General features: G+C 35.5%; 1 protein-coding gene across 1 annotated transcript in view; it reads right to left on the minus strand.

The window, feature by feature from the left end:
* Window positions 1-17,218, minus strand: part of med24 (mediator complex subunit 24) — a 24,980-nt gene extending 7,762 nt beyond the window's left edge. Inside the window, exons 1-19 of the mRNA XM_073828856.1 lie at window positions 17,134-17,218; window positions 16,794-16,933; window positions 15,026-15,108; window positions 14,720-14,758; window positions 14,541-14,614; window positions 14,211-14,434; window positions 10,186-10,297; window positions 8,887-9,037; window positions 8,689-8,802; window positions 7,975-8,028; window positions 7,708-7,790; window positions 6,013-6,099; window positions 5,778-5,889; window positions 4,474-4,616; window positions 4,319-4,356; window positions 3,934-4,016; window positions 3,592-3,770; window positions 1,950-2,049; window positions 1,630-1,805 (exon numbers count right to left, since the gene is read on the minus strand). Of these exons, the coding sequence (XP_073684957.1) occupies window positions 1,630-1,805; window positions 1,950-2,049; window positions 3,592-3,770; window positions 3,934-4,016; window positions 4,319-4,356; window positions 4,474-4,616; window positions 5,778-5,889; window positions 6,013-6,099; window positions 7,708-7,790; window positions 7,975-8,028; window positions 8,689-8,802; window positions 8,887-9,037; window positions 10,186-10,297; window positions 14,211-14,434; window positions 14,541-14,614; window positions 14,720-14,758; window positions 15,026-15,108; window positions 16,794-16,917 (1,976 nt within the window). The 5' untranslated portion in view covers window positions 16,918-16,933; window positions 17,134-17,218. The remainder of the gene's footprint in view (window positions 1-1,629; window positions 1,806-1,949; window positions 2,050-3,591; window positions 3,771-3,933; window positions 4,017-4,318; window positions 4,357-4,473; window positions 4,617-5,777; window positions 5,890-6,012; window positions 6,100-7,707; window positions 7,791-7,974; window positions 8,029-8,688; window positions 8,803-8,886; window positions 9,038-10,185; window positions 10,298-14,210; window positions 14,435-14,540; window positions 14,615-14,719; window positions 14,759-15,025; window positions 15,109-16,793; window positions 16,934-17,133) is intronic.
* Between the last annotated feature and the right edge of the window lie 1,685 nt (window positions 17,219-18,903).

Genomic DNA, 18,903 nt, shown 5'->3' on the forward strand with positions numbered 1-18,903 from the left:
ACACATGAAATGGTTCTGTAACAACAAACAGCAATTTACAAATTCTGATGTGAGAATGTGGCCTGGTGTGTACAGTCGTGGCCAAAAGTTGAGAATTACATAAACATTGGAAATTGGAAAAGTTGCTGCTTAAGTTTTTATAATAGCAATTTGCATATACTCCAGAATGTTATGAAGAATGATCAGATTAATTGCATAGTCCTTCTTTGCCATAAAAATTAACTTAATCCCAAAACTTTCCACTGCATTTCATTGCTGTCATTAAAGGACCTGCTGAGATCATTTCAGAAATCGTCTTGTTAACTCAGGTGAGAATGTTGGCGAGCACAAGGCTGGAGATCATTATGTCAGGCTGATTGGGTTAGAATGGCAGACTTGACATGTTAAAAGGAGGGTGATGCTTGAAATCATTGTTCTTCCATTGTTAACCATGGTGACCTGCAAAGAAACGTGTGCAGCCATCATTGCGTTGCATTAAAATGGCTTCACAGGCAAGGATATTGTGGCTACTAAGATTGCACCTAAATCAACAATTTATAGGATCATCAAGAACTTCAAGGAAAGAGGTTCAATTCTTGTTAAGAAAGCTTCAGGCTGTCCAAGAAAGTCCAGCAAGCGCCAAGATCGTCTCCTAAAGAGGATTCAGCTGCGGGATCGGAGTGCCACCAGTGCAGAGCTTGCTCAGGAATGGCAGCAGGCAGGTGTGAGCGCATCTGCACGCACAGTGAGGCCAAGACTTTTGGAAGATGGCCTGGTGCAGCAAAGAAGCCACTTCTCTCCAAAAAAAACATGAGGGACAGATTGATCTTCTGCAAAAAGTATGGCGAATGGACTGCTGAGGACTGGGGCAAAGTCATATTCTCCAATGAAGCCTCTTTCCGATTGTTTGGGGCATCTGGAAAAAGGCTTGTCCGGAGAAGAAAAGGTGAGCGCTACCATCAGTCCTGTGTCATGCCAACAGTAAAGCATCCTGAGACCATTCACGTGTGGGGGGTTGCTTCTCATCCAAGGGAGTGGGCTCACTCACAATTTTGCCCAAAAACACAGCCATGAATAAAGAATGGTACCAAAACACCCTCCAACAGCAACTTCTTCCAATAATCCAACAACAGTTTGGTGAAGAACAATGCATTTTCCAGCACGATGGAGCACCGTGCCATAAGGAAAAAGTGATAACTAAGTGGCTCGGGGACCAAAACGTTGAAATTTTGGGTCCATGGCCTGGAAACTCCCCAGATCTTAATCCCATTGAGAACTTGTGGTCAATCCTCAAGAGGCGGGTGGACAAACAAAAACCCACTAATTCTGACAAACTCCAAGAAGTGATTATGAAAGAATTGGTTGCTATCAGTCAGGATTTGGCCCAGAAGTTGATTGAGAGCATGCCCAGTCGAATTGCAGAGGTCCTGAACAAGAAAGGCCAACACTGCAAATACTGACTCTTTGTATAAATGTCATGTTATTGTCGATAAAAGCCTTTGAAACGTATGAAGTGCTTGTAATTATATTTCAGTACATCACAGAAACAACTGAAACAAAGATCTAAAAGCAGTTTAGCAGCAAACTTTGTGAAAACTAATATTTGTGTCATTCTCAAAACTTTTGGCCACGACTATAGAGATCCCTTACCGCTCATGGTAGAACTGCAAAGTGTTTTCTCCTGACATGGGAGTCATGAGCTGACGAATCATAGTCTGAGGTTTTTCTCTCTCATCCAATCCCAGCATCCGAACGTGCGCCACCAGCCATGCTACTGCACAGATGGCCATACTGCACACCTTCCCTTTGATGTTATCGGTGATCTTCTACACTCACATAAAGAGACTTCAATTACATTTCAGTAAAAAATAAAACTATTGTGTTCAAACTAAGATCTTTTCAAATGGTCATATGACTATGACAATTAAAGCCTTATTTCTTTTACCATTGGACACCATGAATCTCCTCACCTGAACTGCCTCCACTGATAAAACTCCATTTTCCCAAGCATTCAGAACCTCCAGTATAGCTGCTGGTGTACTGAGACATATTTCATGCCATTTCATCTGACTGGAGAAACAGAGAACACGTTTGATTAAAAAAGATCTTTAAAGGGATAGTTCACTCAAAAATTTAAATTCTGTCATTAATTACTCACCCTCATTCTAAACCTATAAAACCTGTTCATTTTTGGAACACAAATTAAGATATTTTTAATGAAATACGAGAACTTTCTGACCCTGCACAGACAACTGTCAACAGGCATGTAGTCCATGGGACACCAATGGTTTAACCATAATGTTAATGAAGCTACGAGAATACTTAATTTCTTATCTTCCGTGTTTACAAGCACAGGAATGCAAACACGCGGCGAAGACTTACATGAAATAGATGAGAAGAAATTGTTAAATAAAGTTGTTATTTGTGTTTTCTTTTCACACAAAAAGCATTCTTGGAGCTTCAGTTGTTGCTGTTTTGTTGTTAGCTGCACTGCTGTCTATGCAGGGTCAGAAAAGTTCTTGGATTTCATCCAAAATAACTTAATTTGTGTTCTGAAGATAAACAAGCGTAAGAAATTAATGACAGAACTTTCATTTGGGGGTAAATTTTCCTTTTTAAGACAGAAAAAAAAGTAATAAAAAAACACATTAGTTAAGAAACTGTAGCTTATTAACATTTGACTGCCCACAAAACTTTACTTCAACAATTAATTTGACTTAGAATTTGTCATTTATTAAAACATTCTTCTTAAGATTTCCCTGTCTCAAGTCTCAATAAGCAAATTCTTCAAATGCATACATACACTTTGGATGCTGGCTCACTAGACATTTTATTCAAGGAAACACTAACTACCATGTTATTTGGTATGTGCTATTCAACAGAAATGTTATTGAAGGCTTAATTTACATATTTATCTGACAAAAACTACTAGGGCTGTTAATTTAACCTTAATAAAAAAAAAATAAAAAAAAATAAAATAGATTAAAATTACTAATGCAGAAATGATCTGAATTTACCAAGTCTAACCCCATTTCTAAAGTGGGTGCTATATCCCCTTAACATTCCTGTAAAATTTGCCTAAACATATAGTGTACTGCAGGCTGTACAGTTATACGCCAACAGTTTTCTTTCATGTTTATTGAAAATGTTTAAAGATTACTCCACTTCCTACCTAAAAATGTCCTGATAATTTACTCACCCCCATGTCATCCAAGATTTTCATGTCTTTCTTTCTTCAGTCGCAAAGATTTTTCTCCATATAGTGGGCTTTAATGGCGTTCAATGGATTAAAGGTTAAAAAAGTATAGATAGATAGAAAGTGTATAAATATTAATTTAAGAAAATGGTTGATCGTTTCACTAGATAAGACAGTTGGTTGGAATCGTTCAGAGCCATTTGAAGCTGAACTGAAACTGCATTTTTAACCTTCAATACTTTGAGCACCACTGAAGTTCACCATATGGAGAAAAACCCTGGATTGCTTTCCTCAAAAAACTCAAAAGACATAAATATCTTGGATGAAATTGGGTTGAGTAAATCATCATTAAATTTTTATTCTGGAAGTGGAGTAATCCTTTATTGTAGACACAGCTGATGTGAAGCAGCACTTACACAAGCTTCATTTCAGAAGAAGAATTAAGCAGGGCCACCAGACTCTCCACCTTCCCAGACTCAGGTCTGAAGCAGGGGTGGTCTGGATTCAGGGTCTTCCCTTCTTCTGGCATGCATGTCTGCAACCACGTCTCAAAGAAGGGTGTCTCGCTCGATGGGCTGGGGTCCGAAAGAATCACCTAGATAGAGGAGGTCAATGATGTGATCAATGACTCAGACTCATTGCAGGATGTGATTATGAACTATGTAAGAATGTTACACAACTTTATCAGACTGTAACATCCATATGCTCTTCAGCTCAAACACTTGCTCTGGATAATAAATATGTGTTTGGAAACTGACCTCTGACCCATATGTCTGGACGACATGACACAGCATGAGGAAGGAAATGTCAAACAGCAGAGCTCGCACTGACGCAGATTTCGCTAGAAAGCACATTCATAAGTGAAATTACTCTCAGATTCGGTGGGTAACTAAATACTCACACATTCTCACACACTAAAGCTAACAAGTTCACACTGCAAATGTGAATGCTTGAGCAACTGTATATACTTAAAATCTGTTTTTCTGTTAGTGCGGTGGTAACAAACCTCAATACTTGAGGACAAAACAGTGTACTTTTTTTTGCGTTATCATTTTAATAAATGCACAAAGACGACAATCAAAGGTTAGCAATTTATTGCTATGATTTTTATGTTATTATAGCAAAATAAAACACATGACTTACATCCTTCTCCACTGATGTGTTTTGGAAACTCATTCAGCCTGGAAGAAAACAGCAGAAACACATCAATCTCCTAGAAACTCTGTTCATGTATTTTCTGGATTACATATTTAAAACTGATCCTGATGCAATAAATCCAGTCTTTCATATTGTCTTACTTGATGAATTTGCGAGCAAAAGACTTGAGTTTTCCAGTCGCTGCCGCAGCAGCCAGTAGCAAATCAAGACTCTTTCCTGAAAGCATGTGACCCAAAACTCCCAGCAGCCCCTCAGGAGACTTAGAATGATCCGCATCCACTGTCTAGACAACCAGAAAAGAAGAAAACTTGTGAGTGAATGGTAACACGTTTACAATAACATTCTGGCCCGGTTTCACAGACAGGGCTTAGACTAAGCCAGGACTAGGCCATAGTTCAATTAGGACATTTAAGTAATTTTTTAATAAATGTGCTTAGAAAAAAAACATTACTGGTGTGCATCTTGAGACAAAATAAAGGCACTGATATATTTTAAGATCAATCAGTGCAAGTTTCTTTCAGCTGAAACAGCTTAGACTTATATTTTAGTCTAGGACTAGGCTTAAGCCCTGTCTGTGAAACCGGAGGTCTATTTATTAACATTACTTAACATGAACTAACAACAAAAATACTTTTAAAGCATCTGAGCTAATATGAACTAACAATGAACAGTATTTTTAACTAATGTTAACTAAAATAAATAAATACTGTAACAACTTTACTGCTCATTGTTAGTGTAAGAAATATTTTTTTTAAGAAAAAGATATATTACCATCATACAAACAAAACCAATTCCCAAGGCCATTACTTAGCATTTTGATCAATTATATGACTATTAAACACATTTTTCCCTTCAAATTCTTATTGCTGTTATGCAAGTTTTCAAACCAAACACAAAAAGATAAGTTGATGCTGCTTTTCCCATACAATGACAACCAATGCAGACAGATGCTTTGTTCTCTTTGCTTGTGTGATATTGCTTATCTATATCATATGATATAAATATGAGACAAAAACTCATAAATGTTTTTTGAGTAGCAAATCAGAATACCAGAATTATTTAGTATCATGTGACTGAAGTAATGATGCAGAAAATTGAGCTTTAAATTCAAAAGATTATTTTATTTTTTTCTTTAATTTAATTTACATTTTATTTCAAATAGAAAAAAAATATTTAAAAAATTGACTGTTTTTGTTGTACATTGGATTAAATAAATGCAGGCTTGGTGAGCAGAAGTGATTTGGTTAAAAAAAACATTAAAAAACTTTTGCCTAGTAGTGTAACTTGAATTTTAAAGACATTCTTACTGTATTCCACAGGCTATGACCGATGTAGGTCTAAGACGGGCAGGGGTGTTAAATTTGTTAATTATTTCCATAACTAAATAATGAAATTAATGCATTAAATTAGCAGCCCTGAAAATGATATAAAACTGGCTACGAACCTTAAGGATGTTGGTGACGGTTGGTTCGGCTCTCAGGATGAGGCCTGGGTTTGGTTGAATGTTGGCGTTCTCTGCTGTTTTCAGTCTTGGCGCATGCTCTCTGTCCTCACTCCTGAAGAAGAAAAAAAAAAACAAAGAGATAAATAAACAAGTCTATTCTTTAATGTGCTTGCTGTCACATTTGAAACTTAAACATATCTAAAATAAAAATAAGAACAAAACATTTTCAACACACCGTTTTGCAGTAAGATTGGCGGTGTTTCCCTCTGACAGCAGGCCCAGTTTATTACACTCTTGCAGTAACAGACTCAAGCAGTCACAGCTACACACACATACACACACACAAACAAACGAACACAAGCAACAGCAGTTTTATAACATCACACACCAGTTGAGTGGACACCATGGTATTGATAAATACTTTAAATACACTGTCAGTCATTTTAAATAAAATAGGTTTTTGTCCACACAAATCACTATTGTAGCTTCCTGTGGTTCAGCATACAATGGGGAAAATTATTATTTGATCCCCTGCTGATTTTGTACGTTTGCCCACTGCAGTGAGAGACAGAATAACAACCAAAAGAATCCAGAAAACACATTTCAAAAGTTATAAATTGATTTGCTTTTAATAAATGAAATAAGTATTTGACTCCTTCGCAAAACATGACTTGGTAATTGGTGGCAAAACCCTTGTTGGCAATCACAGAGGTCAGACGTTTCTTGTAGTTGGCCACCAGCATTGCATCTCAGGAGGGATTTTGTCCCACTCCTCTTTGCAGATTCTCTCCAAGTCATTAAGGTTTTGAGGCTGATGTTTGACAAATCGAAACCTCATCTCCCTCCACAGATTTTCCATGACCTTAATGTTCTTCTTGAGCCACTCCTTTATTGCCTTGGCCATGTGTTTTCAGTCACTGTCATGTTGGAATATGGGGATGATGTTCTTGGGGTTATAGGCAGCATTCCTCCTCCTCTAAACACAGCAAGTTGAGTTGACACCAAAGAGCTTGATTTCGGTCTCATCTGACCACAACACTTTAACCCAGTTCTGCTCTGAATCATTCAGATGTTTATTGTCAAAGTTCAGATGGGCCTGTACATGTGCTTCCTTGAGCAGGGGGACCTTTCGGGCAATGCAGGATTTCAGTCCTTTGTGCCGTAGTGTATTCCAATTGTTTTCTTGGTGAATATGGTCCCAGCTGCCTTGAGATCATTGACAAGATCCTCCTGTGTAGTTCTGAGCTGATTCCTCACCGTTCTCATGATCCCTGAAACTCCACAGATCTTGCATGGAGCCCCAGACCGAAGGACATAGTGTTTTACAGTTATTTTGTGTTTCTTCCATCTGTGAATAATTGCACCAACTGTTGTTACCTTCTCACCAAGCTGCTTGGCGATGGTATTGTAGCCCATTCCAGCCTTGTGTAGGTCTACAAGTTTGTCCCTGACATCCTTGGCAGCTCTTTGGTCTTGGCCATGGTGGAGAGTCTTGAATCTGATTGATTGATTGCTTCTGTGGACAAGTGTCTTTTATACAGATAACAAGCTGAGATTAGGAGCACTCCCTTTAAGAGAGTGCTCCTAATCTAAGCTTGTTACCTATATAAAAGACCTGGGAGCCAGAAATCTTGCTGATTGATAGGGGATTAAATGCTTATTTCAAAAAAGTTATAAATTGATTTGCACTTTTAATGTGTAAAATGTGTTTTTTTTGTTGTTATTCTGTCTCTCACTGTTAAAATCAACCTACCATTAAAATTATAAGACTGATCATTTCTTTGTCAGTGGGCAAACGTACAAAATCAGCAGGGGATCAAATAATTTTTTCCCTCAATGTAAATAAGTTTTTGTCCATACAAATCATTATTGTAGCTTCATGTGATTCAGCACATAGCCAGTCATAATTAATACGGTAGTGTTGACATACTTGCATCTCTGGTCAGCTTTATCCAGTAGTGGGGTGAGATTCAGAAGATATTCAAATGCCACATTCACATCCTCCATAAAATCCTGACAAACATACAAACATGGGCAGGTCAGATGGAGTAATTAACATTTTGTACGATGCGGAATTACATATTTTGATGGCAGGCATATGAGGTGTCAGGTGCCATGAGCAACACAAATTGGAACTGGAACCATAATAGTTCAAACCCTGTAGGTACAGGTGAGGTAAACAGTCTAATAACGGTACCTGTGTCTTTTCCCCTTGTGGGTACTTCTTCAGCCTTAGTAAAACCTGAGGAATCTGAAAATGTAATGTAAAACAGAAAAAAAAAACAATGATTCAGTGTTTCAAACTCCATAAATTCCAGCTTGATTCTATGCGAACTCCAAACAGGAAAAAAAATAATGTATAGAACAGAGATATGTAATGGCAAAAAAAAAGCCTTATGCCTCCATTAAAGTGATAGTTGACAAACAAGGAGAGAGTTCTGAGAAACTTCATCATTATTTGCTCAACTGTTTTTCCAAACAAAAAAAGAGAAGTTGATGCTGCTTTTTCCACACAATGACAACTAATCCAGACAGATGCTGCCAAGCTTCAAAGAGAAAAAAATAGCACAGAAAAACTACAAAATGTCATTCATACAGGAGCCTGATTCAAGAAAGAACAATGTTAAGAAAGACATTTATTATTTCATGTTTTAAGTCAAAAGTAATTATGGTTGTTAAAATTAATTATTTTAAGAAGGAAAAAAAAGAAGAAAACAGCTTGTGGTGTTATCTGATTCTCTAAAATGCTTTGAAGGCCGTCTTTTACTGGGCATTTTAATTATAGAAAATGTGAACAGTTTTTGTTTGTTTGTTTATTTATTTTTATTTTGGGGTAAACTATTTCTATAAGTGGCTTCCCTTTAAAATATTACAATCCAAAGTTCAAGAGTGATTGGTGATTCAAACACACCTTTAGAAAGGTGAAAGCTGTCCACTTCAGCTCCTCGTTCCCTTCTGGAGATTCAATGAGTCCAGTGAAACAGGCCTTCCAGATCTCCAGCACAAACAGTGGAGCTGGAATACGCTACGGAGGGAAAAAATAAAAATAAATAAAAAATAGAAAAACCACACACCCCACTTCAGCTCAAATACTTGTGTCTGAAGTAACCTGCATCCTCTTGATCATCATGAGCTGCTCTACTAATGGCTGGGTCTCTCCAGTGAGGTTCATGGTTCCTTCCAGCATGATAAAGGCATGGACTGAAGGAAACGAGGTGTGGACCGGTGGATCACCCTGAAGACACAACATCTGAGGAATGCTACGAAAACACATAAAGAATGTCACAAACACAACATTTAATTTCACTTGTAAACGAATAGCTCACCCAAATATAAAAACTCTGTCATTACTCACACTCATGCTGTTCCAAACCCGTAAGACCTTCGTTTATCTTCGGAACACAAAACTTCAGATTATTATTTGTCAATGTTCTTGGTATCTTTCTGGACCTTGACTGTGGTAGGACCCTTGCTGTCGATGGAGGGTCAGAGAACTCTCAGATTTCATCAAAAATATCTTAATTTGTGGTCAGAAGACGAACGAAGGTCTTATGGGTTTGCAACCTCATGAGGGTGAGACATTAATGACAGAATTTTTTATTTTTGGGTGAACAAACACTCTAAATTGTGTTATTTTTAACATTTAATTCATTTAAAAATGATGTATTTATTGGTTAGTAACTTGGCTCTTGAGTAACATGTTAAATTAATATACAAAAACAACTTTGCTTTGGATGAATACTATAAAGTTAATTCAGGGTTGACTGTTGAAATCTCTTTTAAAGTGTTTGCAGAGTAATATAAAATCATAACAGCACAATTTAAAATATGATTAAATATTTTAATATTATTTCATATAAATAAAATATGTTTAAGTGATTCTGGTCTCAAAAGAGCATATTTGTGGATTGTATTGATTTTTTCTTCTTTTTTTTAAAGTTTGAAAGACTCATATGGTGTCATAATGGTTTGTCAAAGTGTTTCCAGACCAAATTTATAATAAAGTAATCACTTTATATTTATATTTTTTTGTAATTACATAATATATTACTATAATTATAATCTTTATTTTTGGATGATTATACAGTAGCTATTTTAACTACCATATATTAACATTAAAAATTAATAGAAATATAATTAATTAATATAAAAAACCTAATATAAAGTATGACCTACTACAAAAATGACCATATAGAGTGGGACTATGTTTCCTAGTGAGTCACACATTGTGAAACTAGCCAAACAGCTGGCCAAATTGCATTAAAATCACTGTGATTGTCAAAACATTGCTTGATTTTATAATTAGCAGAAACATCTTTGCAAACACATTGTGAGTAATCATTTTATTGTCCAGCTCTATCATTACTGCACTTCAAACAGTGAGTCTGAGTTCTTTCTGGATTCTCACCTCTTGACCAACGAAACACACTCTTCAAGATTTTCCTTCAGCGTCTGATTGGTCACAGCATTGAGGTTTTCTGATAACTTGAGCAAAGCTTGCTCTACATTGGTCCAGGATGCTTATGAGACAAGAGAAGATGTGGACGTTTATTATTATTTATTAGAATATTATAATGATATAATGATTTTAAAAAATAACATAGTTATTCAATAAACAATACAATTGTGGATACATTCATTTATTTATGTATGTCGGTCTACAAAAACATCTGATTAGTGACGCAAACTAATTAGTATTTGATTCCCAGAAAGAGAGCATTCAAAAGAAATCATTTGTGAAATTAGTCAGAAACATTGTAATTTTAGTCACACACATTTTAGCTGATTCAGCCCATTAAAAGGTTATTTGGGGAATGGAATGCTAAGTGACAACCTACTGAATCCTGTGATGCAGACACTTTTTATAGTAAGTGAAAAAACTGAAGCCATTATGCAATGAACACAAGTACGCTGGAGTGTCACATGGCATCATCATGTTGCAACTGACAGAGTGGGCAAGAATGCCTCAAAAGTCGGATGAGAAATTAAACCACAGTACAAAAATAAAAGCAAATATTGTGAAATGACTGTTACACAGAGTGCCACAGTGATAGCAGTGGTTGAAGTTTTATACTATATAAACTTTGATGTTTTGATCAAAATATCCAAAAACCACTAGAACAGTGTTACATATTTTGCTCACTTGTGTACTTACATTAACCCAAATGTTTCGACAAATGTTTAAATTTCATTGAGCGTAACGAGCCGTGTCATTGTGTTACCTGCCAATGACATCATCCACCCTCGATTTTCCGGTTTTATTTTGTAGAAAACATGGAAACCCCAAAGACACTTTAATATGTTATGCATTTTATTAGACATGTGACGAACGCACAGAGTAGCATTATAATAGAACTTTCAACACATTCAAAAGTATCTAGTATGATAAAACAGTGCTGCTTTTTCCTACATATGCATGACCTAAAGGAGCGGAAGCAGTCAACTGTGGCATAATAAAAGCTCCGCTGCTTTCGAGCTGTGTATCGCACTCGTCTTTCCTTAGCAATCGCTCCAGTGTTCTCATTTTGCTTCCGTCACTTTCAGCACCACGCTGCCTCATACTACAGTGATCTTAATAAGTCCTTAATACATTATCTTATCCATGGACATGATTTCTGCCCGAGTCTCAACAGATTGCATCAGCTGAGGGGATGAAGACGACAACTCAATCACAATGTCATCAATCTACACCTTTGTTTCATTGTTTGTTTTGAATATACCTCCTTTAGTGGCGAAAACTTACATATTGTGTCTTTAATAATCAATGATAACTGAGTAATTGATTTTTGTCAGTACTCATTTGTCAAACCCATTTTCCAAGCACAAGTAATAACAAAAACATATCTAAAGGGATGCACTAGGGATGCACCGAATGTTCGGCAACTGGAATTATTGGAATATGTGAAACGGCTGAATAAATTATACCGAACAATGACGTGACACAATTAAATAGAGGCACGCACTAATGCAGCAAACATGTCAGCAGTTTGGAAGCATTTAAAACTGTCTGAGAAAGAAGCAAAAATCATTACAAGTGCAGACAGTGAGAGACTGTTTAGTTTCACATTGCATGTCTTCGAAGAGAAGAGAAAGGGGTGGTTGTTGCTGGTTACTGTATGATGACTGAAATTGCGAAATGGCCTTTAACCACTAGTAAATAAACTACAGAAAGATATGTTCATAAATCTGCTGTTGTCAACAAAAAGAAGTACTGAAGTCTTTTTGCACATGCCTGATTTAAGAAGGGGGTCTTTAAAATGGCCAAAGAACATTATTTTACTAACTTATTAATTTGAAGTTAAATTGTGCTTTGTTAGTAGCCTATAATGTCTACTAGAATGTTTAAAAATGTTCAGTGTTAAGTGTTAATTGATTTTTTTTTTTTTTGAAAAGCAAGACAAAACTGTAAAAAGCACATTTTGGCTATTTAAATTTATACAATGGTGAAAACAACTGTCAAAATACATGGGGGGAAAAACACAAAAAAACATTGTTCGGTAATCGGCCTTCAGCCCAGTGTCTCCTTTTGTTTGTTTTAAAACCACTAGTACAATAACATTTTGTGTGGTATTTATTCAAATAAAGTATAACTCTTACCAAATTAGTCTTTTTAAGCAGTTCTGCATTTATTTTCTTTAAAGGTACAATATGCAAGTTTTCGCCACTAAAGGGTGCATATTCAAAACAAACAAAGAAACAAAGGCCTGGTATGATGACGCTGTGATTGAGTGTGGAATCATTGGAGTTGTTTTCATCCCCACAGCCGATGAAATTTGTCAGGACAGAAATCATGTCCATGGATAAGCTAATGTATTACAGACTTACTAAGATCATTGTAGTATGAAGCAGGACAGGGCTGAAAGTCGTGAAAACGAAACGAGGATGCTGGAGCAATTGCTAATGAAGAACGAACATGATACACAGCTCAAAGCTACAGTCCAACATATTCGCTCCTTTCGGTAATGCGTATGTAGGAAGAAGCAGCGCTGTTTTATCATACTAGACACATTTGAGTGGGTTTTGTTATAATGCTACTCTGTGCGTTCATCACCTGATAAAATCTAATAAAATGCATAACGTATTTAAGTGTCTTTGTGGTTTCCATGTTTTCTACAAAATAAAACTGCAAAATCAAGGATGGATGACGTCATTAGCAGGTGACGCAATGACACAGCCTGTATAACTAAATATACAACACTGTTATAGTGGTTTTTGGATATTTTAATAAAAAAAATTCGTACATATTGTGCCTTTAAATTAAAGGCTCTGATTTAATTAATGTGTTGCGTGTTTCAAAGCAAAGCATGACATTGTATTCACAGCAGTTCATGATCTGGTCTATTCTGTTTCTGAGAGGTGCAGTCCATTGAATAAAAATTAACTGATTAAAGATTAAATATTTTATCTATTTTCTTGCACATCATGTAACCATTAACATCAGAAAATCATAAACATGTGAGTGTGTTGTTAAATTATTTACATATTAAGTTGAAATCTCAGGGGGATACTTCAAGCAAATATTTTCCATTTAAAGGTTTCAAGTGTTTCAAAAGATTGTGAACCCCTGCTATAACCTAAACCGTTTTATTTATTCTTATAAAAAAATTAAAGGAACACACCACTTTTTGGGGGAAAAGGCTCATTCTCCAACTCCCCCCGAGTTAATAAGCTGAGTTTTACCATTTGAAATCCATTCAGCCGTTCTCCTGTTCTGGCGATATCACTTATAGCATAGCTTAGCATAGATCATTGAATCCTATGAGACCAATAGCATCACGTTCAAAAATGACCAATAAGTTTCGGTATTTGTCCTATTTAAAACTTGACTCTTCTGTAGTTATTTAGTGTACTAAGACCGGCAGAAAATGTGAAGCTGCGATTTTCTAGGCCGATAAGATTAGGAACTACACTTCCATTCCGGCGTAATAGTCAAGGAAGTTTGCTGCCGTAACATGGCCGAAGCAGGCGCAATAATATCACGCAGCACATGTACAAATGCTAACCTAGCTGGGAACTAATTTCAGGCGCTTTACATTTTCCGTCGGTATTAGTACACGATATAACTACAGAAGAGTCAAGTTTTAAATAGGACAAATATCGAAACTCGTTGGTCATTTTTGAATGCGATGCTATTGGTCTAATAGGATTCAATGATCTATGCTAAGCTATGCTAAAAGTGATATCGCCAGAACAGGAAAACGGCTGAATGGATTTCAAAACGGTAAAACTCAACTTATTAACTTAGGGGGAGTTGGAGAATGAGCCCATTTCCAAAAAAAGTGGAGTGTTCCTTTAAAGGATATATATGCTCATGTATGAAACAACACCAGATAAAATGAATTAACACCATTTACAATGTTTTAGAATTTTTGGAAAGTGACTGAATCTTTGTAAATATGTCCTAAAGATAATTACTATTGTAAATACACATACCTTGTTCCTCCACGCGTGCAATGTGCACTAGGGCTCTGTTCTTGGTGCTGTGCAACAGATTGGTCATGCGCTCCAGGCAGGCCCTCAGACTGTTTTCTATCGCAGGTAGGGTGCCGGACTCCCGCAGTCTCTCACAGTACCACGCACAGCCCTGCAGGAGCCAAACCACAGTACACAGCATGGCGCGGCACAGCCCGATACATTCCTCTGCCTTTCCATTGCAGCTGCAGGAGAGAAACACAAGAGATAAAATATATTACCTGCGTCCTAGGAAAACTGCGTCTCAATGACTCTTGGATAGAAAGATGTGACTGACTGATGGATAAGTACCTGAGTCGGTTGAAGAACATATCCATAATCTCAAGCAATGATTTGATACATAGCTCCCGTGAAAAGTCATCAAACTGTAGGTGAACATTTGAAAATTGTGTGAGTATTTCAATTCAGTCAAGTAAAACTTATTTAAAAATGCAAATGAAAAACAAATAAATAAATAAAATCCCACCAACCTTGCTGATTGCAGTCAGCACACTAGAATATGACACCATCTGCAGGTGGGAGAGAGAATATCATGTTAACAAGTTGTTCAAGACCTATAGCATATATACACTGACATCTAGTGGTGATGTAATGCCCAAGTTTACAGCTCCTGTTGTTGTTGTAGAAATTTGCCATTAGCAAGATATTTGTGAACATTTATAATGTGAGAAAACGTGGCAAATAACAAACTACGATAATTAAAGTAGTATTTGGTAATAATCAACATAGAAAATAAAAAAATCTTTTTAGGCTATGCATATAACGTATGTTTTTACCTGTGAACTGATGGCATACTTCAGGTAGGACAGGATGAGAGGGTTGGGTGATGGGCCAATCATAGCCTGTTCCAGAAGAGCTTCTGTATCAGGAGAAACAATAATCACACCTTAATAACTACATGACATATATACACTACCGGTCAAAAGTTTTTGAACAGTAAGATTTTTAATTTGTTTTTTATAGAAGTCTCTTCTGCTCACCAAGCCTGCATTTATTGGATCCAAAATATTCTGAAATTTCTATTTGAATATATTTTAAAATGTCATTTATTCCTGTAATAAAAGCTACATTTTCAGCATCACATTACTCCACACTTCAGTGTCACATGATCCTTCAGAAATCATTCTATGATGCTGATTTGCTTTTCAAGAAACATTTTTTATTATAATTATCAATATTTAAAACATTTGAGTACATTTTTTCAAATAACTGCAGGCTTGGTGAGCAGAAGAAACATCTTTAAAAACATTAAAAATCTTACTGTTCAAAAACTTTTGACTGGTAGTGTATAAACGGGTCAAAAGTTGAACAACTGTTTTCTGTTTTAATATATTTAAACAATGTAAATTATTTCTGTAAATTTGTGGTGCTTAACAAACGTTTTTGAACAGTAAGATTTTTATTAGTTATTTATAGAAGTCTCTTCTGCTCACCAAGCCTGCATTTATTGGATCCAAAATATTCTGAAATATTTTTACTATTTAAAAGAACTGTTTTCTATTTGAATATATGTTAAAATGTAATTTATTCCTGTAATAAAAGCTACATTTTCAGCATCATTACTCCACACTTCAGTGTCACATGAGCCTTCAGAAATCATTCTATGAAGCTGATTTGCTTTTCAAGAAACATTTTTTATTATAATTATCAATATTTAAAACATTTGAGTACATTTTTATAGAAAGATCCAAAGATTCATTTAAAAAAAAAGATTTTGTAGCAGCATACTTTTATTAAACAAGGATGCTCTGCATTGATTGAAAGTGATGAAAAAGACTTATAATTTTGCAAAAGATTTCTATTTCAGATAAATGCTGTTCTTCTGAACTTTCTATTCATCAAAGAAACCTGAAAAACATTCTACACAGTTGTTTTCAACAATAATAATATATGTTTTTGAGCAGCAAGTAAGAATATTAGAGGGATTTCTGAAGGATCATGTGACTGGTTTAATGATGCTTAAACTTCCATTTTGAAATCACAGAAATAAATAAAATAAAAAATATTTATATAGAAAACCAACATTTTTAAATAGTAAAAATAATTCAAAGTTTTACTGTTTTTGCGGTACTCTGGATCAAATAAATGCAGGCTTGGTAAGCAGAAGAGACTTCTTTAAAAAAAAAAAAAATCTTACTGAAAAAAACTTTTGACTGGTAGTGTATTTAAACAGGTCAAAAGTTGAACAACAATGTAAATGTAAATTATTACTGTACATTTTTGGTGCTTTATGTATGTTTTTCTTTTTTATTTGCATAATCATAAAATTATATTTTAAAATCAGAACACAGTTATTTTGAATTGTAATAAAATTTCACAATATTACTGTTTTGCTATATGCTTAATCAAATAAACGCAGCCTTGGTGATCATGCAAATCAGAAGAGACCAGAATGCCCTTTTTAAAATACAACAGAGCTTAAAACATTGTCATGTTTATCATGTGTCCTCAACATAAATTGCTCCCAAATGGCTAAAACTGGGTTGTGTATAATATGATACAGTAATTTGTTTAAGAATACGAGGTGAAATATTTAGATATGACCTGCTAGATTGAGGTAGTCCCAAGTAGCTCCTTTAGGACAGTTCTTCTTGATGTTAATGGCCCATTGATAATCACTCCAGCGTTCCTTCCACGCCTGCAGGATAGCCTGCTTCAGATTCACCATTCTGTCTGTTTTTAAACTATAGATAAAAAAAATCAACAGTAAAGTTTGAACTTAAAGTCACATCACAGTGTATGACAGGGGAACGTCAGATACCAGCTCTACTCATGATCTCCAATCTCATCTCGTAAAAATAACACATATATATCGTATACAGTACATAGATAAAATGTAAAAAATGCCAATTTATGATATCTCAGTTTTTTAAATCCCGCTTACCAAACAATAATCCAGTTTATGCAGTAAATGAATCAGGTTTTTGTTCATTTACAATTCTCTGCACCTCAACGCCGCCATATTGGTCTGTAAGATCGCGTCTTCTGATTGGCCGAGAGTGTCTGTTTGCTGCAGTATAGTTCAATCAGATTGGCTGGTCTGATGTAACGTCTCTTGATTGGACGAGAAGGATTGTGTTGAATTTTTGATTTAGAAAAAAACGCTGAAAGTGAAAATGTAGGAGTTTTCATTATAACAATTACGTTTGTAATATCACAAAAAATACCATGTCTTGACACGACATAATGGTTATGCCACGTTTTTTTTATGTAAATATATAATACGCGTGACCCTGGACCACAAAAGACATAAGGGTCAATTTTTTGAAATTGAGATTTATATAATATGATAAATAAAGTACTGTGTATATTGTCTGTTAATCATTAGGCTTTCCATTGATGTATGCGTTGTTATGATAGGACAATATTTGGCCGAGATACAACTATTTGAAAATCTGTAACCTGAGGGTGCTAAAAAAATCTAAATATTGAGAAAATCGCCTTTAAAGTTGTCCAAATGAAATTCATAGCAATGCATATTACTAATCAAAAACTAAGATCTGATATATTTACGGTAGGAAATTTACAAAATATCTTTATGGAACATCTTCTTTACTTAATATCCTAGTGATTTTGGCATAAAAGACAAATCGTTTTGACCCATAGGCTACAATGCATTTTTGTCTTTTGCTACAAATATACCCATGCTACTTATGACTGGTTTTGTGGTAAATCAAAGTAGCATGAAATCACACATCTTAACAAAAAGGTTTTCCAAGTGTAGTGCTATTTGATAAATATAACGAAGTCATTTTTAATGTTTCACAACACTTGCATTTGTATTTCTAATTATTATAATAATGATCTTCATCAATACGAGCTTAAAATAGGCCTAGTTATAATTGTTCTGATTCAGGTTAATCTGCGTCCAGTTCTATAATGATTCCTTAAATAGTTCATACTAGTAAAGTATAAGTTTTCATTGTACATTTCTAACTTACAATGGAAAAGTACAATAGTTACGTTTGGCTATTTAATATAAGAACACACAGGGGCCGGGGCTAAATAATACAGAAAAGGTAGAGCTAAATTTATTGTGATTTTGCATTGAATCAGTGAGTTTTTAATTGCTGTAATTGCATCATTCGGATTCACAAATGCATCATTCATTCTGCTTTGTGAACCACTTTAACTGAATCGACTTCTGACAGGGTCTTGATGTCCGATGCAAACCCTGTTGAAAAAACCAGCATATGCTGGTTAGGTAGGTTTTGGTGCTGGTTTTAGCTGGTTAATGCTGGGGCTTTGCTGGTTTATGCTGGTCCTTAGCTGGTCAAGGATCAGCATAAACCAGCAAAGGACCAGCTTAAACCAGCATCCCAGCATCAAAACTTTCCTAACCAGCATATGCTGTTTTTTTTTTCAACAGGGAAATGTCTCAATGATCTATGATGGACAAATTATAATTTTTAGGGTACACTGGTCACGATAATGTTTCTCTTTTACTAAAAAAGATCGGGTCATTCGTTTTTAGGCAAACAGTATACAGTACTGTGCAAAAGTTTTAAGTCAGTTATTTCAATCTTTTGCTTTAGTGTTAGTAGGAAATATCAGTTTACATTTCCAACAATTCATTTTGCCATTAATTGTAATAATGATTTTTGTTTGTACAAGGAGTCTTGGCAACAGCCAGTGCTCACACAGAGATCTGATC

Source organism: Garra rufa, chromosome 22 (genome assembly GCF_049309525.1).
Source record: "Garra rufa chromosome 22, GarRuf1.0, whole genome shotgun sequence".
Classification (NCBI taxonomy): domain Eukaryota; kingdom Metazoa; phylum Chordata; class Actinopteri; order Cypriniformes; family Cyprinidae; genus Garra; species Garra rufa.